The 25,013-nt window shown below is 45.0% G+C and overlaps 1 protein-coding gene across 11 annotated transcripts in view; it reads left to right on the top strand.

Annotated features, from left to right (window-relative positions):
• The window catches only part of LOC110521407 (transcriptional enhancer factor TEF-3), a 45,599-nt gene that overhangs the window by 6,372 nt on the left and 14,214 nt on the right, over positions 1-25,013 (top strand). For 6 of the 11 annotated variants that reach the window (XM_036968724.1, XM_036968718.1, XM_036968722.1 and 3 more), the window contains exons 2-3: positions 8,571-8,912; positions 24,022-24,086. In XM_036968724.1, the coding sequence (XP_036824619.1) occupies positions 8,906-8,912; positions 24,022-24,086 (72 nt within the window). In that variant the 5' untranslated portion in view covers positions 8,571-8,905. Of the gene's footprint in view, positions 1-8,570; positions 8,913-24,021; positions 24,087-24,461; positions 24,537-25,013 lie in introns of those variants that run through there. The other 5 variants (XM_036968727.1, XM_036968720.1, XM_036968725.1 and 2 more) reach the window with 1 other exon arrangement.

Genomic DNA, 25,013 nt, shown 5'->3' with positions numbered 1-25,013 from the left:
AGAGTATGTTTTCATTTGGGATGACGGCCACGGCGTTATGTGAGAGTATGTTTTCATTTGGGATGACGGCCACGGCGTTATGTGAGAGTATGTTTTCATTTGGGATGACGGCCACGGCGTTATGTGAGAGTATGTTTTCATTTGGGATGACGGCCACGGCGTTATGTGGGAGTATGTTTTCATTTGGGATGACAGCCACAGCGTTATGTGAGAGTATGTTTTCATTTGGGATGACGGCCACGGCGTTATGTGAGAGTATGTTTTCATTTGGGATGACGGCCACGGCGTTATGTGAGAGTATGTTTTCATTTGAGATGACGGCCACGGCGTTATGTGAGAGTATGTTTTCATTTGGGATGACGGCCACGGCGTTATGTGGGAGTAGGTTTTCAAGCTTTACATTCCGGTCCCGATTAGAGGAGATTGTGTCCAGAGGAGCCCCTCCCCCTCTCTGCTGCCCCCATACACCCCTCCACCTGCCAACCCTCTCTGGCGTGGGCCTCAGTTGGTGCCCCTGCATCCCATAGACCTTCCCAACCTACAGCACACTGAGTGGGCAACACACAATAGTTTGAATAAGTGGGCCTATGTGTATTTCAGTTTTCATAATGAAAGTGTGTGTGTGTGCTCGTCTGTATGTGTGTGTCTGTGTCTGGGAGGGGCCCCTTAGCGCAGCACCAGCTGGGGGATTATCCCGCTGAGCAGGCCCAGGGGAGAGGGGCCGAGGTAGGGGATAAGGGCGCCGTGGAAGGGGCAGCCTGGTTTAAGGGGCTTAGGTCAATTAACCCTGCTGGACACTTTGACTTAGGAACCTAACCAGCACTCTAATGGCTTTATGCCCCACAGATCTCACTGCACTAAACATTCTCTTTCTTTATCAGTATTGGACTATTACATTGTAATTACAGTTGTCCGTTACTCCAGGTTACTTTGTGAGCAAAGTTATGAAACATACTCAGCAAAGATACAATGACCACAAAAACCATTTCACCATAGACCCCTTATTTAAAAAGTTACTAAGGTTCACCACCAGAGCGACGAAAGGGGCTCTACAGTGTAAGTTTGCCCTACTCAGTTGTTTTACTTGGTGTTATTATGACAAGGCCTTAGCAGGGGTTTGGCCGAGACAGATATTCCATTACAACAAGTTTCATAACTATTCCAGAAAGCCCACCCTAAACAAACTGATTGGAGTAAACACTGTCACACTCAGTATGGTGTGCTTGACAGAGCTTTAGTTCAGTGCTTCTTTAGGGTCAGTCAATAGTAATGAGACCAGAGGGCTACTACAAAGCAGGATCAATTAGTTTGCCAGCTAACTTGCCTAAATATTCTGACATAACTTTTTATTTTTTAGAAAGATAAGTTTGAAATGGAAATTATCCAGTTTACTCAACAATGATAAACACATATTTAAGTTTAGCTTTCTTAATGAACCATAACATTTGCAGTTATTTCTGGTTGTATATCAAAGTTAGCTGGCTAACTCATTGATCCTGCTTTGTAGTATACCCCTCTGTAGTGTTATCCCCATCATTCAGATTTTTCAATTAGGTTAATAGTGTCCATGTAGCCTGTACATTCCTGGGTTATTTTGTTAACTCACTAAACTATAGTTCAGTATGGAGAGTCCAGAGAACGAGGGAGGGGGGAGAGGGAAAGAGAAACAGAGAGAGAAAAACAGAGAGCAAAAATTGAGAGAGCGAGAGGGAGGGGGTGAGAAACAGAGAGAGACAGACAATAGGGAGTGAGAGACAGAGAGAGAAACAGTAAGATAAAAAAAGAGAGAGAGAGAGAGACAGACAATAGGGCCTAGGCTGTCATTGTAAATAAGCATTTGTTCTTAACTGACTTGCCTAGTTAAATAAAGGTTAAATAAAAAATAAATATGGAAGGAGTGTGAGTGTCATTACTAGAGGTCGACCGATTATGATTTTTCAACGTCAATACCGATACCGGTTACTGGAGGACCATAAAAGCCGATACCGGTTACTGGAGGACCATAAAAGCCGATACCGGTTACTGGAGGACCATAAAAGCCGATACCGGTTACTGGAGGACCATAAAAGCCGATACCGGTTACTGGAGGACCATAAAAGCCGATACCGGTTACTGGAGGACCATAAAAGCCGATGCCGGTTACTGGAGGACCATAAAAGCCGATACCGGTTACTGGAGGACCATAAAAGCCGATACCGGTTACTGGAGGACCATTAAAGCCGATACCGGTTACTGGAGGACCATAAAAGCCGATACCGGTTACTGGAGGACCATAAAAGCCGATACCGGTTACTGGAGGACCATAAAAGCCGATGCCGGTTACTGGAGGACCATAAAAGCCGATGCCGGTTACTGGAGGACCATAAAAGCCGATACCGGTTACTGGAGGACCATAAAAGCCGATACCGGTTACTGGAGGACCATAAAAGCCGATACCGGTTACTGGAGGACCATAAAAGCCGATACCGGTTACTGGAGGACCATAAAAGCCGATGCCGGTTACTGGAGGACCATAAAAGCCGATACCGTTTACTGGAGGACCATAAAAGCCGATACCGGTTACTGGAGGACCATAAAAGCCGATACCGGTTACTGGAGGACCATAAAAGCCGATACCGGTTACTGGAGGACCATAAAAGCCGATACCGGTTACTGGAGGACCATTAAAGCCGATGCCGGTTACTGGAGGACCATAAAAGCCGATACCGTTTACTGGAGGACCATAAAAGCCGATACCGGTTACTGGAGGACCATTAAAGCCGATACCGGTTACTGGAGGACCATAAAAGCCGATACCGGTTACTGGAGGACCATAAAAGCCGATACCGGTTACTGGAGGACCATAAAAGCCGATACCGGTTACTGGAGGACCATTAAAGCCGATGCCGGTTACTGGAGGACCATTAAAGCCGATACCGGTTACTGGAGGACCATAAAAGCCGATACCGGTTACTGGAGGACCATAAAAGCCGATACCGGTTACTGGAGGACCATAAAAGCCGATGCCGGTTACTGGAGGACCATAAAAGCCGATGCCGGTTACTGGAGGACCATAAAAGCCGATACCGGTTACTGGAGGACCATAAAAGCCGATACCGGTTACTGGAGGACCATAAAAGCCGATACCGGTTACTGGAGGACCATAAAAGCCGATACCGGTTACTGGAGGACCATAAAAGCCGATGCCGGTTACTGGAGGACCATAAAAGCCGATACCGGTTACTGGAGGACCATAAAAGCCGATACCGGTTACTGGAGGACCATAAAAGCCGATACCGGTTACTGGAGGACCATAAAAGCCGATACCGGTTACTGGAGGACCATAAAAGCCGATACCGGTTACTGGAGGACCATTAAAGCCGATGCCGGTTACTGGAGGACCATAAAAGCCGATACCGGTTACTGGAGGACCATAAAAGCCGATACCGGTTACTGGAGGACCATTAAAGCCGATACCGGTTACTGGAGGACCATAAAAGCCGATACCGGTTACTGGAGGACCATAAAAGCCGATACCGGTTACTGGAGGACCATAAAAGCCGATACCGGTTACTGGAGGACCATTAAAGCCGATGCCGGTTACTGGAGGACCATAAAACCCGATACCGGTTACTGGAGGACCATAAAAGCCGATACCGGTTACTGGAGGACCATTAAAGCCGATACCGGTTACTGGAGGACCATAAAAGCCGATACCGGTTACTGGAGGACCATAAAAGCCGATACCGGTTACTGGAGGACCATAAAAGCCGATGCCGGTTACTGGAGGACCATAAAAGCCGATACCGGTTACTGGAGGACCATAAAAGCCGATACCGGTTACTGGAGGACCATAAAAGCCGATACCGGTTACTGGAGGACCATAAAAGCCGATACCGGTTACTGGAGGACCATAAAAGCCGATACCGGTTACTGGAGGACCATAAAAGCCGATGCCGGTTACTGGAGGACCATAAAAGCCGATACCGGTTACTGGAGGACCATAAAAGCCGATACCGGTTACTGGAGGACCATAAAAGCCGATACCGGTTACTGGAGGACCATAAAAGCCGATACCGGTTAAATCGGCTGATTTGTTATTTATTTATTTGTAAAAATGACAATTACAACAATACTGAATAAACACTTATTTTAACTTAATATAATACATCAATAAAATCAATTTAGCCTCAAGTAAATAATGAAACATGTTCAATTTGGTTTAAATAATGCAAAAACAAAGTGTTGGAGAAGAAAGTAAATGTGCAATATGTTCCATGTATAATATGTGCCATGTAAGAAAGCTAACGTTTCAGTTCCTTGTTCAGAACATGAGAACATATGAAAGCTGGTGGTTCCCTTTAACATGAGTCTTCAATATTCCCAGGTAAGAAGTTTTAGGTTGTAGTAATAGGAATTATAGGACTATTTCTCTCTATACCATTTGTATTTCATTAACCATTGACTATTGGATGTTCTTATAGGCACTTTAGTATTGCCAGTGTAACAGTATAGCTTCTGTCCCTCTCCTCGCTCCTCCCTGGGCTCGAACCAGCAACAAAACGACAATTAGCGCACGCTAACTAGCTAGCCATTTCACTTCGGTTACACGAGCCTCATCTCGAGAGTTGATAGGCTTGAAGTCATAAACAACGCAATGCTTGACGCACAACGAAGAGCTGCTGGCAAAACGCACGAAAGTGCTGTTTGAATGAATGTTTACTCGCCTGCTTCTGCCTACCACCGCTCAGTCAGATACTTGTATGCTCAATCAGATTATATGCAATGCAGGACACGCTAGATAATATCTAGCAATATCATCAACCATGTGTAGTTAACTAGTGATTATGATTGATTGTTTTTTATAAGATACATTTAATGCTAGCTTGCAACTTACCTTGGCTTACTGCATTCACGTAACAGTCTCCTTGTGGAATGCAACGAGAGAGAGGCAGGTCGTTATTGTGTTGGACTATTTAACTGTAAGGTTGCAAGATTGGATCCCCCGAGCTGATAAGGTGAAAATCTGTCGTTCTGCCCCTGAACAAGGCAGTTAACCCACGGTTCCTAGGCCGTCATTGAAAATAATAATGTGTTCTTAACTTACTTGCCTAGTTAAATAAAGATGTAAAAAAAATAATAATAATAATTTTAAAATCGGCAAATCGGCACCCAAAAATAACGATTTCCGACTTGAAATCGGCCCTAATTAATCGGCCATTCCGATTAATCGGTCGACCTCTTGTTGTTTGTGTATGGATGTTGATCTGTGTGTGGTCAGTTTGCCCCATGACCTCTGAATAGATGCATTGTCTCATGTGTTTGTTTGGTTTGTGTATTTTAGTTATCTTGGTCATGTGTGTGTGTTCATGTTGTGTGTGTGTGTACGTGTATGGTTAACTGGCCAACTCATTTACGGGAAGCCCATTGGTACGTCAGGGGGCTCAGAGTAAGAGAGGGTGACTGGCTGGATGGAGATCGTTACTAACTCTGGGTTTTTCTGCACAGAAAAGTAATGGGGGAGCTGCCTAAGCATTTGTTTTATCCAAACAGTAGATCGGAATGGAAAAACGTTTTCAGTGTAAACTTAAAACAGCAAATGTTATCTCAGCCACATGGCTAAATGTGTAGAATTGCAGGAAATTTGCCTTAAGCTAAATATTGTCACTGTGGCGAACAGGAGGGCCGAATACAACCAGGCAAATCATGCTTCATACTGACTAACACTGTCAATAGCCTTAATTGGCAGCCCAGATTGCCTCTGGAGGAACACAAATAATGATTGAGATTCATCCATTTCTTGTGATGAGACGTTTGGAGAGCTAGGAGTTTTTCCCTGACCCCATGTCCTGACCAGTTCTCAAACATCTAGCCTGATCATTTCCTTGAGTGTTTCGAAGTGTAATTACCTAAATAACCCTGATATGATATGACCTCCTCCTTGATGTGTCTGACCAAATGTCTCTGTCTATCCCCAACCTGGGTTCAAATACTATTTGAAATCTTTCACATACTTTGAACTAGAGGTCGACTGATTATGATTTTTCAACGCCGATGCCGATTATTGGAGGACCAAAAAAAGCCGATACCGATTAATCGGACGATTTTTATTTATTTATTTGTAATAATGACAATTACAATAATACTGAATGAACACTTATTTTAACTTAATATCACACATCAATAAAATCAATATAGCCTCAAATAAATAATGAAACATGTTCAATTTTGTTTAAATAATGCAAAAACAAAGTGTTGGAGAAGAAAGTAAAATTCCAATATGTGCCATGTAAGAAAGCTAACGTTTCAGTTCCTTGTTCAGAACATGAGAACATATGAAAGCTGGTGGTTCCTTTTAACATGAGTCTTCAATATTCCCAGGTAAGAAGTTTTAGGTTGTAGTTATTATAGGAATTATAGGACTATTTCTCTCTATACCATATAACCATATAACCTTTGACTATTAGATGTTCTTATAGGCACTTTAGTATTGCCAGTGTAACAGTATAGCTTCCATCCCTATCCTCGCTCCTACCTGGGCTTGAACCAGGAACACATCGACAACAGCCACCCTCGAAGCAGCGTTACCCATGCAGAGCAAGGGGAATAACTACTCCAAGTCTCAGAGCGAGTGACGTTTGAAACGCTATTAGCGCGCACCCCGCTAACTAGCTAGCCATTTCACATCGGTTACACCAGCCTCATCTCGGGAGTTGATAGGCTTGAAGTCATAAACAGTGCAATGCTTGAAGTACAACGAAGAGCTGCTGGCAAAATGCACGAAAGTGCTGTTTGAATGAATGCTTGCGAGCATGCTGCTGCCTACCACCGCTCAGACTGCTCTATCAGATTGCTCTATCAAATCATAGACTTAGTTATAACATAACACACAGAAATACGAGCCTTAGGTCATTAATATGGTCGAATCTGGAAACTATCATCTCGAAAACAAGACGTTTATTCTTTCAGTGAATTACGGAACCGTTACGTATTTTATCTAACGGGTGGCATCCATAAGTCTAAATATTGCTGTTACATTGCACAACCTTCAATGTTATGTCATAATTACATAAAATTCTGGCAAATTAGGTGGCCCAAACTGTTGCATATACACTGACTCCGCGTGCAATGAACGCAAGAGAAGTGACACAATTTCACCTGGTTAATATTGCCTGCTAACCTGGATTTCTTTTAGCTAAATATGCAGGTTTAAAAATATATACTTCTGTGTATTGATTTTAAGAAAGGCATTGATGTTTATGGTTAGGTAAACATTGGAGCAACGATACGCTAGATAAACTAGTAATATCATCAACCATGTGTAGTTAACTAGTGATTATGATTGATTGTTTTTTATAAGATAAGTTTAATGCTAGCTAGCAACTTACCTTGGCTTCTACTGCATTCACGTAACAGGCAGGCAGGCTCCTTGTGGAGTGCAGTGTAATCAGGTGGTTAGATAATTGAACTAGTTAACTGTAAGGTTGCAAGATTGAATCCCCCGAGCTGATAAGGTAAAAATCTGTTGTTGTGCTCCTGAACGAGTCAGTTAACCCACCATTCCTAGGTCGTCATTGACACTAAGAATGTGTCCTTAACTGACTTGCCTAGTTAAATAAAGATTAAATAAAAGGGGAATAAAAATAAATAAAATGTAAAAAATATTTTAAAAATCGGTGTCCAAAAATACCGATTTCCGATTGTTATGAAAACTTGAAATCGGCCCTAATTAATTGGCCATTCCGATTAATCGGTCGACCTCTACTTTGCACGTTTGCTTCAGCTTGCCTGTAGACTGCCAGATGGGCAGAGTTTACAGTTTTGGTACTATTTTATTGGTCCATTAAGCCAGGCAAGCTCAATCGAGCACAGATAAAGTATTTGAAAATATCAATGGCGGTGTGTTCGAGATCCCAGTTTAATGTATTTCCCAGTCTGTTACTCCTCTGCCTCTCCCTTGGCCCTGTCCCTCGGCCCTCTCTCTCCGGCCCTCTCGTCAGCCATCTCTTCAGCCATCTCCTTGGCCTCTAGGTGCCATGCTGTTTGTTTTCATGGCTCCATAATCTAATTTCTGGTCCGAGGTGCTTTATCCAAGTAGTATTAGCAACTCCCCATTGATGTGATCTAAGATTTCATAGCATTTGCGCGCACGCCGCTCTTCATATGACCACACTCAGCTGACATAGCTATCGCTTTCCTAGATAGTTCGACCTCCTTGGGCTGACGTCAAATGACCAGAATTCTGTTGTGATTTTTGTTTCATCTTAATTTTACCAGGAAGTTTCTTGATGTTTGAACGTATGGTTTGAGGAAGATCTGGCAAGTTTTTAGCATGGGAATAGCTTATCATACATAGTCACAGACAGTACATAACTATGGATACCAAGACAATTCAAAGTATCAAATACTTAGCAGCATAATCAATATTTGAAAGCAATCCTTGTTATCCTTTAAAGCATATAATATGGTCATTCACTGTTTCCGATGGGTATTACCTTCCTATGCTCTTGTTCTTGGCCTAACATTCTTCTAGCCAGCACTCCTTGACTCAACCTCACCTGACCTAAATGTTATGTATTTTGCTTTCTCAGGATCACTCTCCCCTGTCTTGTTCTGTCATTGGCCCCTGGAAGACACCATCTACACCCCACCCCAACCCCCTTCCCCCTCCTGGGTCTACCCCCCCGATCCCTCCAACCCCAGCCCTGTCCTGTGGTCCCCCCCTGCCCCCACCACGTCTGCGGAGTGGGTGCCGGCCCCCTCCCCTGGGGGCAGCAGTGAGGAGCTGAACGAGCCTCTGGACAAGGCTCTGGAGAACGATGCGGAGGGCGTGTGGAGCCCTGACATCGAACAGAGCTTCCATGAGGCCCTGTCCATCTACCCGCCCTGCGGACGCAGGAAGATTATCCTCTCCGACGAGGGAAAGATGTATGGTATGCCCTACCCTTTTCCCATCTATTCCCTGGCTTTATATGATGACTGACTATATGCTGTGCCCTCAAACGCAAACGTTCATGTACATACACTCTTGGACCCATGTCCCTTGAAATTGAAGATATGCCAGTATGCCAGTTGTATCTCCACTGACCACTTTCCCTCACAAATAAGGCCTACATACGTATACACACATTTACTTCACACAGTTGCACACACACACACACACACACACGTAGTTCTTATATGTTGTGAGTGATAAATGGCAGTATCCCAGAGTACACACATAGTTCCACACACCCTCTCACTACCACCACCACTCACAGCACTCTGGTACACACACCATGCTGGGTTTCTGCCCAGCTGTCCCTCCCCTCCATCCACGTGGCTGAGTAGCGTGTAATGGCACCATGGATGTCACACGCCTCCATGCTGCTACTCACGTTCTGATTGATACTTGACATAATCCGCTCACCTTCCCTCTCTCCCTCAGCCATTTCTGTACTATACTAGTATTCATTGACATTTTTGTAATTTAGCAGACTCTTTTATCCAGAGCGACTTACAGGAGTAATTAGGGTTAAGTGCCTTGATTCGAACCAGCGACCTTTTGATTACTGGCCCAACACTCTTAACCACTAGGTTACCTACTGCACTATTCGATTACATAACTATGGCGAGGGCATGTTGTTTACCCCGTTTTGCCATATCTCATTATCAGTCATACATTTATGTCAGCCATACATTACTTAATTTCTTGTTGGCTTTCATACCTATGTTACATCATGGGCTTTTAAGTGTTGCAGTTCAATTAACATTTTGGAATAAAGGTGGAGAAAAAAGTTATATGCCATGATAAGGGAAAATATTTAGATAAGCAATGTGTTTCGGACATACTATCACGTTTCAGGTAAGACCCAAATGCAGACTGTGTCGAAGTAACAGTGTTTATTACAGCAACAGGGGCAGGCAGACGACAGGTCAAGGCAGGCAGGGGTCAATAATCCAGAGTAGTGGGGCTAAAGTACAGGAAAACAGGCAGGCTCAGGGTCAGGTCAGGCAGAGGTCGGTAATCCAGAGTAGTGGGGCTAAGGTACAGGATGGCAGGCAGGCTCAGGGTCAGGTCAGGCAGAGGTCGGTAATCCAGAGTAGTGGGGCTAAGGTACAGGATGGCAGGCAGGCTCAGGGTCAGGTCAGGCAGAGGTCGGTAATCCAGAGTAGTGGGGCAAAGGTACAGGATGGCAGGCAGGCTCAGGGTCAGGTCAGGCAGAGGTCGGTAATCCAGAGTAGTGGGGCAAAGGTACAGAATGGCAGGCAGGGTCAGGTCAGGCAGAGGTCGGTAATCCAGAGTAGTGGGGCAAAGGTACAGGATGGCAGGCAGGCTCAGGGTCAGGTCAGGCAGAGGTCGGTAATCCAGAGTAGTGGGGCAAAGGTACAGGATGGCAGGCAGGCTCAGGGTCAGGTCAGGCAGAGGTCGGTAATCCAGAGTAGAGGGGCAAAGGTACAGAATGGCAGGCAGGGTCAGGTCAGGCAGAGGTCGGTAATCCAGAGTAGTGGGGCAATGGTACAGAATGGCAGGCAGGCTCAGGGTCAGGTCAGGCAGAGGTCGGTAATCCAGAGTAGTGGGGCAAAGGTACAGGACAGCAGGCTATATATATATATATATACACACAGTACCTTTGGAAAGTATTCAGACCCCTTGATTTTTTCTACATTTTGTTTCGTTACAGCATTATTCTAAAATGGATTAAATCAAAACAAATTCCTTAGCAATCTACACATAATACTCCATAATACCAAGAACCCAATGGTCACTCTGACAGAGCTCCTCTGTGGAGATGGGAGAACCTTCCAGAAGGACAACCATCTCTGCAGCACTCCACCAATCAGGCCTTTATGGTAGAGTGGCCAGACGGAAGCCACTCCTCAGTAAAAGGCACATGACAGCCCTGTTGGAGTTTGCCAAAAGGCACGTCAAGACTCTCAGACCATGAGAAACAAGATTCTCTGGTCTGATGAAACCAAGATTGAACTCTTTGTCCTGAATGCCTAGCGTCACGTCTGGAGGAAACCTGGCACCATCCCTACGGTGAAGCATGGGGGTGGTAGCATCATGCTTTGGGGATATCTTTCAGCGTCAGGAATTGGAAGGCTAGTCAGGATCGAGGCAAAGATGAACAGAGCAAAGTACAGATCCTTGATGAAAACCTGCTCCAGATCACTCAGGACCTCAGACTGGGGAAAAAGGTTCACCTTCCAACAGGATAACGACCTTAAGCACACAGCCATTACAACACAGGAGTGGATTTGGGTCAAGTGTCTGAATGTCCTTGAGTGGCCCAGCCAGAGCCCGTACTTGAACCCGATTGAACACTTCTGGAGAGACCTGAAAATAGCTGTGCAGCGACGCTCCCCATCCAACCTGACAGAGCTTGAGAGGATCTGCTGAGAAGAAAGGGAGGAACTCCCCAAATACTTGTCACGTCATACCCAAGAAAACTTGATGCTGTGATCACTGCCAAATGTGCTTCAACAAAGTACTGAGTAAAGGGTCTGACTACTTATGTAAATGTGTACCTTTTCAGTTTTTTCTTTTTTATACATTTGTAAAAAGGCCCCTTGACTTTTTCCATATTTTGGACTCTGACATTGCTTGTTCTGATATTTCTTACATATGGGATAACATCTGTAAAATGCCCCTCTCCCCACTGGTGTGATTAATATATCTGAGGGTTTAGATCTTAATAAGGTAGTCAGTCACCTCTTAATAAGGTCATAACCTCATACAAGTACTTGGGAGTATGGCTAGATGGTACACTGTCCTTGTCTCAGCACATTTTCATAGCTGCAGGTTGAAGTTAAATCTAGACTTGGTTTCCTCTATCATAATCGCTCCTCTTTCACCCCAGCTGCCAAACTAACCCTGATTCAGATGACCATCCTACCCATGCTAGATTATGAAGATGTAAATTATAGATCAGCAGGTAAGGGTGCTCTCATGCGGCTGGATGTTCTTTCCATTCGTCCATCAGATTTGCCACAAATGCCCCTTATAGGACACGTCACTGCACTCTATACTCCTCTGTAAACTGGTCATCTCTGTATACCCGGCAAAAGACCCACTGGTTGATGCTAATTTATAAAACCCTCTTAGGCCTCACTCCCCCTATCTGAGATACCTACTGCACCCCTCATCCTCCACATACAACACCCGTTCTGCCAGTCACATTCTGGTGAAGGTCCCCAAAGCACACACATCCCTGGGTCGCTCGTCTTTTCGCTGCAGCTAGCGACTGGAAGGAGCTGCAACAAACACTCAAACTGGACAGTTTATTTATTTAGTATTTGTAACCCCTTTTTGATCTTGCTAATCGCTGACTTGGGAGAGGCTAAGGTGGAGTAATGTGTCCTCCGAAACATAACCCGCCTAACTCCCGGCCATGGCTGGTTGTGACACAGCCCGTAGGAACACTTCTTGCACTGCGATGCAGTGCCTTAGACCGCTGCACCACTCGGGAGGCCCCAAACTGGATAGTTTTATCTCCATCTTTACATTCAAAGACTCAATCATGGTCACTCTTACTGACACTTGTGGCTGCTTTGCGTGATGTATTGTTGTCTCTACCTTCTTGCCCTTTGTGCTGTTGTCTGTGCCTAACAATGTTTATACCAATTTTGTGCTGCTACCAGGTTGTGCTGCTGCCATATTGTTTCGCTACCGTGTTGTCATGTTGTATTGCTACCATGCTATGCTGTCATGTGTTGCTGCCATGCTGTGTTGTTGTCTTAGGTCTCTCTTTTTGTAGTGTTGTGGTGTCTCTCTTGTTGTGATGTTTGTTTTGTCCTACATTTTTATTTTTAATCCCAGCCCACGTCCCCACAGGAGGCCTTTTGCCTCTTGGTAGAGTGTCATTGTAAATAAGAATTTGTTCTTAACTGACTTGCCTAGTTAAATAAAGGTTACATTTTTAAAAATCTGTGTACGCAACCAATAAACTTTGATTTGATAGGACACACTAGGTCTTGCTGGTAGACATCTGCTAACAGATGGCTTGCGATAACGATAGCTCGTCTGCTGGTGGTGGAAAAGCGTTGGGTCCAAACGGAGCAGGTGGTTGTGTGCTTTTCAGAGGAGGTCTGTCATCTCCCCTCTCTGAGCGAGCTCCTTTAGCCTAGCATGCGGCTAATGGCTATCTGGGCCCGGCGAGTTCACAGCCGTCCCCTGATCAACTCTAACCCCTTATAAAGCCTGCAATAATGGGACGGAGGAGAGGGGGCAGGTGTCACATTCTGTTTTAGGGGAAGAGAGGCTGGGGAGGGTGGTGAGAGCTGGGGGGGCGCGCTGAGGTGCCCCTTCCTCCCCACGGGGGTCAGGGGCGGGTGATGCGTGCCAGGGAGCACGATGGGCCGTTAGGAATGGCATGCGCTTGGAACCGGGGTTCAAGGCAGCTCCGCTGTAACCCTATACCAGAATAGACGTTTACCCTTTGAGTGCTTGGAGTGAGGGGAGGGAAACAAATAAACACCAAGGCAGCGGCGGTGTCTTGTGCAGCTCCGGGGCATTCTGCACCTGTCCCTGTTTCATGTGTGTGTGTGTGTGTGTGTGTGTGTGTGTTTATGCCTCCCTCCTCTGTTCGCTGCTATTTCTGGGATTTATCATGCACTCTGCCCCCCCCCCCCCCCCCCCCCATCTGTACGTCAGTCCGTCAGTCTCTCAGCGGGTCTGTCTGCCTTTCAGCTAACCTCCAACTGCTCCCCAAGTTCACCACAGCCTCACGGCCAGATAAAATTTACTACATGAGAAAAGAGACAAGACTGAACCCGCTGCCCACCCGCACCCCATCAGCCCCTAAACAGCTAAGCCCACCCCCCACACTGACCCCCCACCCTGTTTAATCAGCCCTGTCAGGGTCATTGACAGACCTTTCGACACATTGCTACAACTCAACTCATTTCAACCTAAAGCTATGTTAATTTCATTCTCAGGTTGAGGTTTTAAAATGTAAGTATATCATTACATGAAGTGAGAGGAAAACCTATGGAAATACACTACCGGTCAAAGGTTTTAGAACGCCGGCTCATTCAAGGGTTTTCCTTTATTTGGACTATTTTCTACATTGTAGAATAATAATGAAGACATCAAATAACACATATGGAATCATGTAGTAACCAAAAAAGTGTTAAACAAATCCAAATATATTTTATATTTGAGATTCTTGAATATCCACCCTTTGCCTTGATGACAGCTTTGCACACACTTCCCATCCAACATGAGAGAGCTTGAAAATGAGAAAGCTGCTTCAACAAAGTACTGAGTAAAGGATCCGAATGTCTAACAATCTGTTTTTGCTTAGTTATTATGGGATACGGTGTGTAGATTAAATAGTTTTTTCCACCCTAATCAGTCTATTTTAGAATAAGTCTAATATAACAAAATGTGGAAGAAGTCAAGTGGTCTGAATACTTTTCCTGAATGCATTTCCTGTCTACAACACTGAACAAGTGCCATTCCAGAGGCAACAATGCCATATTGAGATGGGGAACTGTTCATTTTGTAGTATGCGTGTAGATCCTCTTCATCCAATTGTAATTTCTTATATCGAGAGGAATGTTTTTGTGTCATATTTCCTCATGCATTCATGGCATTTTTCTCATCATAGTGTGGCCGTCATGCTTATTACTCACTGCAGTTATTAGCTTGCTTATTAAGACAGTGTCACGGATATTGTGGAGGTTTTTGTGTGGCAGTCATTCGACCTGCAGTGCCAATGAAAACATGTCCTGGCTTCCATGGGTCCCAGTTGTGCTTTGCCCCATCCGACTAACGTCCGGCGTGTAAAGTAACAGGGATCCACCGAGTAGAAAGGCTTTTCAGAGCTGGGATGACAAATTATGTGTGTTATAGGGGAAGAGGGATGGACAGTTGGATAAGTGCTTTGCCCCAAGGTATAGGATACCCATATAGGCCGTATATGAAAATAACACATTTGATAGTGGAAATGTTGGTTGTTTATTTACAGTGATTGAATAATTAAGTGATAATGCCCGAGAAGCTCGGTTTTAACCAATCAGCATTCAGGATTAGACCCACCAATTGGATAATTACTCATAACTCTTCTTGTAATCACTTTTATTATTTACATAATCAGAAAAAGGCAATAGTCTTATGCCTTATGCAAAAATAACTGACAGAGTATAATATTTTATTCAGTCATCATGTTCTTTCACACCTGCTCTCCCGCTATACCTCCTATAGTGAACATCTGTTTTCTCTGGCCTTCATTGCAAGGGTTTTATTGCCGACAAACATCTTGACATGTTTGTTTCTCTTGTGTAGACGCCAACGTGCCCTGAAAACAGAGAGCAGCAGTTTTTTCTGTCAACCCTCATTAATAACAGTGATGTAAAGGAAAGGCCCAAGGGAAATAAATAATTATCCTCCTCACCCAGGTCCCAACCTTTCCAGTCAAGTGAGAGATTCACTGACAGAAGGCTGTGAGTAGCTAGTAGCCTTTTGATAAAGTGCTCCTGTGTCATGTTTCTTTTGTAATTGCAGCTGAGACAGGACAGAGTTCTCAGTACAGTCACCATATCATTATTGAGTACTACTGCAGTGGGGTCACTGTTTGCGGTCTCCAGCGAGAGTACTTGAAGGCATGGCCAGGTCAGGGGTTTGCTTGGTAGTGAGTGGGTAGTGGCGACACCTGAGCCCTCCTGAGGATGAGGCTGGGAGGTGCAGGGGGCACAGCACAGCAGTCACATGGGGGAGGTCCTGAGTCTGAACCTGACCTCGGCTCTGTAGCCCTAGCCCCTGTCTTGACCTTCACTCTCACATGCGATTAGATCCTCTCTGGGACTTTGAGGAATCTTCACTGTATGTCCACTAAGGTGCCTCCAGAATTCAGACATGGCTGTCTGCTTGGCTCTGACATGCATCTCACCTCTGTCTAATGCCCTGATCGAATGCTCTCTCTCATTAGGTATCCCAAGATCTGACATGACTGGATAGATACAGTTGAAGTTGGAAGTTTACATACACTAAGGTTGGAGTCATTAAAACTTGCTTTTCAACCACTCCACAAATTTCTTGTTAACAAACTACAGTTTTGGCAAGTCGGTTAGGACATCTACTTTGTGCATGACACAAGTCATTTTTCCAACAATTGTTTACAGACAGACTTTCATTTATAATTCACTGTATCAGAATTTCAGTGGGTCAGAAGTTTACATAAGCTAAGTTGACTGTGCCTTTAAACAGCTTGGAAAATTCCAGAAGATTATGTCATGGCTTTAGAAGCTTCTGATAGGCTAATTGACATCAGTCAATTGGAGATGTTCCTGTGGATGTATTTCAAGGCCTACCTTCAAACTCAGTGCCTCTTTGCTTGACACCATGGGAAAATCAAAAGAAATCAGCCAAGACCTATGAAAATAATTGGAGACCTCCACAAGTCTGGTTCATCCTTGGGAGCAATTTCCAAACGCCTGAAGGTGCCACGTTCATCTGTACAAAACAATAGTCCGCAAGTATAAACACCATGGGACCAAGCAGCCATCATACTGCTCAGGAAGGAGATGTGTTCTGTCTCCTAGAGATGAACGTACTTTGGTGCGAAATGTGCAAATCAATCCCACAACAACAGCAAAGGACCCTGTGAAAATGCTGGAAGAAACGGGTACAAAAGTATCTATATCCACAGTAAAACGAGTCCTATATTGCAATAACCTGAAAGGCCTCTCAGCAAGGAAGAAGCCACTGCTCCAAAACCGCCATAAAAGCCAGACTACGGTTTGCAACTGCACATGGGGACAAAGATTGTACTTTTTGGAGAAATGTCCTCTGGTCTGATAAAACAAAAATAGAACTGATTGGCCATAATGGCCATCGTTATGTTTGGAGGAAAAAGGGGTACACTTGCAAGCCAAAGAACACCATCCCAACTGTGAAGCACGGGGGTGGCAGCATCATGTTGTGGGGGTGCTTTGCTGCAGGAGGGACTGGTGCACTTCACAAAATAGATGGCATCATGAGGAAGGACAATTATGTAGATATATTGAAGCAAAATCTCAAAACATCAGTCAGGAAGTTAAAGCTTCATGGCAAATGGATCTTCCAAATGGACAATGACCCCAAGCACACTTCCAAAGTTGTGGCAAAATGGCTTAAGGACAACAAAGTAAAGGTATTGGAGTGGCCATCACAAAGCCCTGACCTCAATCCTATCGGAAATCTGTGGGCAGAACTGAAAAATCGTGGAAGCCTACAAACCGGACTCAGTTACACCAGCTCTGTCAGGAGGAATGGGCCAGAATTCTCCCAACTTATTGTGGAAGCTTGTGGAAGGCTACGCAAAACGCTTGACCCAAGTTAAACAATTTAAAGGCAATGCTACCAAATACTAATTGAGTGTATGTAAACTTCTGACCCGCAGGGAATGTGATGAAATAAATAAAAGCTGAAATGAATCACTCTACTATTATTCTGACATTTCACATTCTTAAAATAAAGTGGTGATCCTAACTGACCTAAGACATGGAATTTTTACTAGGATTAAATGTCAGTAATTGTGAAAAACTGAGTTTAAATGTATTTGGCTAAGGTGTATGTAAACTTACGACTTCAACTGTAGTCGTAGTATTTTGGCCATATTTCACAAACCCCCATATGCCTTATTGCTATTATAAACTGGTTACCAACATAATTAGAGCAGTAAAAATACATGTTTTGTCATACCCGTGGTATACGGTCTGATATACCACGGCTGTCAGCATATCAACATTCAGGGCTCAAACCCAGTTTATAATATTATGTAACCGGTGGAGAGGTACGGTTGCTGCTGCTGTTACAGTGATTTCACATTTGAAACGCAATGTTCACATCCTGTATCTTTAAATCCCAGTCTTTACAGCAGGGCTGTTCAATTCCGGTCCTGGACGGCCAAAACGCTTCTGGTTTTTGTTTCTACCTGGTGGTTAATTGCACACATCTGGTGTCCCAGGTCTGAATCAGTCCCTTATTAGAAGAAGAGGATGAAAACCAGAAGTGTTTTGGCCCTCCAGGACTGACAGTGAACAGCTTTGCATGGACAGCGCCATAGCAGATAGTGTCAGTAAGAGAGAAGTGAGCTAGCCAGTGGCTTCAGAGACGGGCCTGTGTCAGGAGTCTCCACGCCACCACTCCAAATCTCTCGGCTAGCTATCCTATCCGAGGGGAAATCGCACCCTGCCAACACATTCCTGCCTGCGGCCTAAATCTGACCTTAGTTATCGCCCAGAGACAGAGAGGCTGTCGGAAGCCGTGCGGCTGGCAGATGTGTGTTCATAAAGCGGCTTGCTGTGTGTGCACGTGTGCTCTCTGTCTAACAGAGATGGTTTGTGTGTTACAAAGTGGCTGCCATGTTTGGCCTAATCATGTCGATCCCATGGAACGCCACTGTTCAGAATAGATGGAGAGTAGACGTAAGAAGCTGGGTCCTCTGTTGTCATCTGTGCTGGAGTCTGGAGTGGCTAGCGAGGCTGGGATGGCTATGTGCTATGGTGTGAGTGGATGTCCTCTAGCGTCATGAGGGAGTGAGTGTTTGTACACAGAGGTCAAGTGGTGTAGCTGCGTGCGCACACACAAGTACAAATACACACACACACATAATAACCAAGTACGCCCCCATGGGGCAGGCAGCAGAGAGAACAGATGCAGGCCCAGTGCTGCAGAAGGCAGGGCAGTCAGGGTGTTGGTATGTGAGGAATGCTCTGGGAAGGAGAGAGCACAGAGAGTAGGGAGAGCAGGGACTGACCGTTCGGGGACAGAGAGGAACCCTGCCTTGTGAGAGGAGGCAGATTTATGACAGGGATGGAGGGGAGGGTTGCACCCTGCACCTTCGCGTGACACATCCTGCACCCACCACTAACCCCTCTGACCTTTCCCTGAGGATGTGAGGGTGAGGGGACCATGGGTGTTTCTTGGAGCTCCCAGATGATCTCTAGACCAGCCGCGTTCCCAGAGTCGGTCACTGCTCTGCTCTGGAGAACTTGGATCCTATTTCCTGATCCCAGTCTCTAACCTACCTGACCTAAACCACTGAGTTGGCCAAGGACAGGCTGCTGCTCCGTCGCCCCCTCTGGAGTCTAGACACCACCCATTCAGTTGACACAGTCACACGATCACACGATAATGACCTCATCATTGTGCTATTGAATGACTACTTCTCAGTGTCTCCGATCTGTCTAGATAATTTTAAAATCATACCACCCGTCCATTTCTGGGAGTGCCAGGGACATCTGATATATAGTGCATCCGGAAAGTATTCAGACCCCTTGACTTTTTCCAAATGTTGTTACGTTACAGCCTTATTCTAAAATGAATTAAATAAAAATCTACACACAATACCCTATAATGACAACGCGAAAACAGGGTTTTAGAAATTTTTGCACATTTATAAAAAAAATATAAAACAAATACCTTATTTACATAAGTATTCAGACACTTTGTTGAGACTCGGAATTGAGCTCAAGTGCATCCTGTGTCCATTGATCGTTCTTGAGATGTTTTTACAACTTGATTGGAGTCCACCTGGGGTAAATTCAATTAATTGGACATGATTTGGAAAGGCACACCTGTCTATATAAAGGTCCCACAGTTGACAGTGAATGTCATAGCAAAAACCAAGCCATCAGGTCGAAGGAATTGTCTGTAGATCTCAGAGACAGGATTGTGTCGAACAACAGATCTGGGGAAGGGTACCAAAATATTTCTGCAGCATTCCCCAAGAGCACAGTGGTCTCCATCATTCTTAAATGGAAGAACTGAGCAATCGGGGGAGAATGGACTTGGTCAGGGAGGTGACCAAGAACCCGATGGTCACTCTGACAGAGCTCCAGAGTGCCTCTGTGGAGATGGGAGAACCTTCCAAAAGGACAACCATCTCTGCAGCACTCCACCAATCAGGCCTTTATGGTAGAGTGGCCCGATGGAAGCCACTACTCAGTAAAAGACACATGACAGCCCGTTTGGAGTTTGCCAAAAGGCACCCAGAGGACTCTCAAACCATGAGAATCAAGATTCTCTGGTCTGATGAAACCAAGCTTGAACTCTTTGGCCTGATTGCCAAGCATCACATCTGGAGGAAACCTGGCACCATCCCTACGGTGAAGCATGGTGGTGGCAGCATCATGCTATGGGGAAGTTTTTCAGCGTCAGGGACTGGGAGACTGGTCAGGATCGAGGGTAAATATGAACGGAGCAAAGAACAGAGAGATCTTTGATGAAAACCTGCTCCAGAGCACTCAGAACCTCAGACTGGGGCTAAGGTTCACCTTCCAACAGGACAGCGGCCCTAAGCACATAGCCAAGATAATACACAAGAAGCTCCGGGACAAGTCTCTGAATGTCCTTGAGTGTCCAAGCCAGAGCCCAGACTTAAACCCGATCAATCATCTCTGGAGAGACCTGAAAATAGCTGTGAAGCGACGCACCCCATCCAACCTGACAGAGCTTGAGAGGATCTGCAGAGAATAATGGGAGAAATTTCCCAAATACAGGTGTGCCAAGCTTGTAGCGTCATACCCAAGAAGACTCAAGACTGTAATCACTGCCAGAGGTACTTCAGCAAAGTACTGAGTAAAGGGTCTGAATACTTATGTAAATTTGAAAAATGTCTAAAAACCTGTTTTTGCTTTGTCATTATCGGGTATTGTGTGTAGATTGATTAGGAGAAAAAAACTAATCAATTTTAAAATAAGGCTGTGCTGTAACAAAATATGGAAAAAGTCAAGGGGTCCAAATACTTTCCCAATGCATTGTAAACACATGAACACCAGCCTCTTTAACAGCTCATTAATGACTAGGTTTAATGCTAACAAATACAGGATGCTAATTTTGAATGGGCTGAGTGGACTGGGAGGATGTCATGTGTGTAGAGACTTTGTGTGACAGTATGTGAACATAATGCCAAATCTTGGCTCAAATTATTTTATAAGCACAATGCCAAACATCTGGATTCCACTCAAGTCACCTCAGAGACCTCCCCAAGTCACCCCAGAGACCTCCCCAAGTCACCCCAGAGACCTCCCCAAGTCACCCCAGAGACCTCCCCAAGTCACCCCGGTGATCTCCCCAAGTCTTCACGGTGATCTCCCCAAGTCTTCACGGTGATCTCCCCAAGTCTTCACGGTGATCTCCCCAAGTCTTCACGGTGATCTCCCCAAGTCTTCACGGTGATCTCCCCAAGTCTTCACGGTGATCTCCCCAAGTCTTCACGGTGATCTCCCCAAGTCTTCACAGTGACCTCGCCAAGTCTTCACAGTGATCTCGCCAAGTCTTCACAGTGATCTCGCCAAGTCTTCACAGTGACCTCGCCAAGTCTTCACAGTGACCTCGCCAAGTCTTCACAGTGATCTCGCCAAGTCTTCACAGTAACCTCGCCAAGTCTTCACAGTGACCTCGCCAAGTCTTCACAGTGACCTCCCCAAGTCTTCACAGTGACCTCCCCAAGTCTTCACAGTGACCTCGCCAAGTCTTCACAGTGACCTCGCCAAGTCTTCACAGTGACCTCGCCAAGTCTTCACAGTGACCTCGCCAAGTCTTCACAGTGACCTCCCCAAGTCTTCACAGTGACCTCCCCAAGTCTTCACAGTGACCTCCCCAAGTCTTCACAGTGACCTCCCCAAGTCTTCACAGTGACTTCCCCAAGTCTTCACAGTGACCTCACCAAGTCTTCACAGTGACCTCTCAAAAAGTATTTGCCTGTTTTCAGTCAGCAACTGCAAAGTGCACAAGAAATGTGGAACACTTTTTTTAATCCAAAGGGATTAAAGAAATATGCATTGAGGTGCTCAAACAATTGGCGAGCGAGTGCACCTTCTGATAAACACTGAATGCTTGAGCAGTTCCAGCCCGGAAATGAAAATAAGATTCAGAGTGAATGAGTGCCGTGACTGGGCTGTGTGTGGAGACATAAGGAGACTGAGAGAAAGGTTTAAGTCCATAAAAGCATGACACAAAGGGAGCCCTACAGCTGTGTGTGTGTGTGTGTGTGTTTGTGTTTGTGTGCATAAAGAGGTTACAATCGCCCTCCTTAATTTAAACCATTTTGTGAACATGTCGCCACTTCACAGAAAACCATCACCGCCAAATTCACCGCAATGGCCTCTAATGCTAACAGCTGCCACTTTCATAAGTCGTAAATTTGCCTGCAGTGGACTAGTCCCCTATTAAACTTTAACACTGTTAGAGATTGATTAGTGGAAAGTTACTGTATGTCGGAACAAACACCCTCTGCTAGAACCTTATCCCCAGCAGCGAGGCTCAGAAGAGAGCTGGAGAAACTATGTTTTGCATTCCATTCGGAGGTTGCTTCCCAAATGGCACTCTATTCCCTATATAGTGCATTACTTTTCACCAGGGCTCTGGTAATAGGGTACCCTTTGGAGTTCAAGCTGAATCTTATCACTTTTATTGCCTACCAGTTTTTCTGGGCTTCTTCCTCGACGTAACTGGGCATTCTGATTGGTCAGACGGGGTAGGGTCTGGTTTTCTGACCCAAGCATCACTATGTGAGGAAAAATTATGCTGGTTGTTCCACATTGCGTTGCGTGACTGATCTCTGTGTTAATTCACATGGAGATGTGGTGTGACAGGGAAAAATTACAGTGTTTAAGAGGTGGTGCAAACTCGACTCTTCTACAGCTGGGAGGCATGCTGTGTGTGTGTGTGTGTGTGTGTGTGTGTGTGTGTGTGTGTGTGTGTGTGTGTGTGTGCATATAGTACCAGTCAAAAGTTTGGACACCTACTCATGCAAGGGTTTTTCTTTGTTTGTACTATTTTCTACATTGTACAATAATGGTGAAGACATCAAAACTATAAAATAACATATGGAATAATGTAGTAACCAAAAAAGTGTTCAAGTATATTTTAGATTCTTCAAAGTAGCCACCCTTTGTCTTGATGACAGCTTTGCACACTCTTGGCATTCTCTCAACCAGGTTCACCTGGAATGCTTTTTCAACAGTCTTGACGGAGTTCCCACATATGCTGAGCACTTGTTTACTGCTTTTCCTTCACTTTGCGGTCCAACTCATCCCAAACTATCTCAAGCTGGTTGAGAGAATGCCAAGAGTGTGCAAAGCTGTCATCAAGACAAAGGGTGGCTACTTTGAAGAATCTAAAATATATTTTAATTTGTTTAACACTTTTTTGATTACTACATGATTCCATATGTGTTATTTCATAGTTTTGATGTCTTCAGTATTATGCTACAATGTAGAAAATAATAAAAATAAAGAAAAACCCTTGAATGAGAAGGTGTGTCCAAACTTTTGACTGGTACTGTGTGTGTGTGCATGTGTGTACAGGTCCAGGGAAAGAGGTGAGAGGCCACATGACCATTGAACCAAGTCCTTTGCCCTGTAACCAAAGCCTTGATGGAGGAACAAGCCTAAGATTTACTGCAGGCGTATTCTATAAACATTGACACACACAGACCAGCTGCCGAGCGGCCTCTCCAGGCCAGGCCTCCTTCGTCACTCTCTGTGGCTGTGGTGTCTCCTCTGAGCCCGGCCTGGGATCGCATGGCTGCTATACCCTTTCACCTGCTCAGCCAATGTGACCTGTCTTTCAGCAGCACCAACCCCACAGGGTACACAGACCAGGGCAAGCACACACACACACACAAGTGCGGTTGCACACACATGTACGTACTTGCACATACACACCCACACACTTGCGTTTACACAAATACACACTTTTACTGATAACACATCTACATACACACACACTTACACCAATACAAACACATACAGGACACATTAGCACAGACTCAGACACCCCTCCCACCTCTGCAGCTGATTTTCCTAGCCAACCAGCATGCTGATGATAAGTTAGCAGTACCTCATCATCCCCTAGCTGACCTATCCTCCTACTGACACCATGCCAAGCCTGTTGCATTTACAGACATTCAACAAGGATTTACACTGTTGGACATATCACTATGAACTAATAAACTAAATCAAACTTTGCATGTAAACAAATCCACAAATATCTCATTGTATATTGAATAACTTTACATTTTCTTAATGCAAATAATGTTTTTAATGTCAATGTGCTGGCTCTTTCAGGACGAAACGAACTGATAGCACGGTACATCAAGCTACGCACAGGGAAGACGCGGACAAGAAAGCAGGTGGGTTTCGTAACACCACTCCACTTTTCCCCTATATGTTTCCTTCCCTTTCTCCCAAACCATGTGCACCCCTTAAACAACCCACTCACTCCATGTCTGTCCAAGCTGTCTCCAATCAGGAGCTGGAAAAAACCCAGAGAGGGCTAGGGGAAAGCCATGACAGCAGGAAATGATGCTGCTGTCACTCCGACACATTCCCGAGCCCCAACCCCGTTCTCATGCTGAAATGGGCCTCTCGAGTGATTTAGAGGGCCGGGGCCCAATGCACAGGTGCTATAGGATCAGACGACTGCGTGTTCTTCACCTAGCACGTGGCCCAGCCTCATTAGGAGAGCAAGAAGCAGAGGAATACAGGATCTTTACGGCAGAGAGGACACTGTAGAGGGCTGGATGGGGCAGAGATTTGGACCCTATCTGGGACATGGGATTTCGAGAGATTGGGACTATAAGGTTTTATCTGCAAAAGATGATTCTGAGATAATTGGCTTTAAAGTTCCAAACCCTCATATTATTTTGAACTTAACAACTTGAGTTGGGGGTAGTTAGAGTACTATATAGGCAAAGAACATTGAACTGAACAAGGCTATGTCAATAACATTTTGACAAAAATGCAGAGAACCTTATTGTTCCAAGCTCTTGATTTGATATGGAGGGACTGACTGACATATTGACACTGACTGATGTTGCATTATATAGAGAGAGAAGGAAAGGGGTCCATCTGTGTCCCTTTATGTGAAGATGTGATGGGGGGGAAAGAGGGTTGGAGTTGACAATGAGTTGAGGAAGGGTAGAGTGAGAGGGGAAGGGGGACACCTGCTGGTCTAGCAGTGGCCAGGGCCATGAACAATTCAGTTTGCCGTTCTTAATAAGTGACATATTGGTACCAAAAGTCTCAAGACAATGACATCATAGAATGAGAAAAGGAAT

The sequence above is a fragment of the Oncorhynchus mykiss genome, chromosome 30 (genome assembly GCF_013265735.2).
Source record: "Oncorhynchus mykiss isolate Arlee chromosome 30, USDA_OmykA_1.1, whole genome shotgun sequence".
Lineage (NCBI taxonomy): Eukaryota > Metazoa > Chordata > Actinopteri > Salmoniformes > Salmonidae > Oncorhynchus > Oncorhynchus mykiss.
Note: the sequence above shows the minus strand (reverse complement) of the source record. Positions and strands in the feature narration are given on the sequence as shown.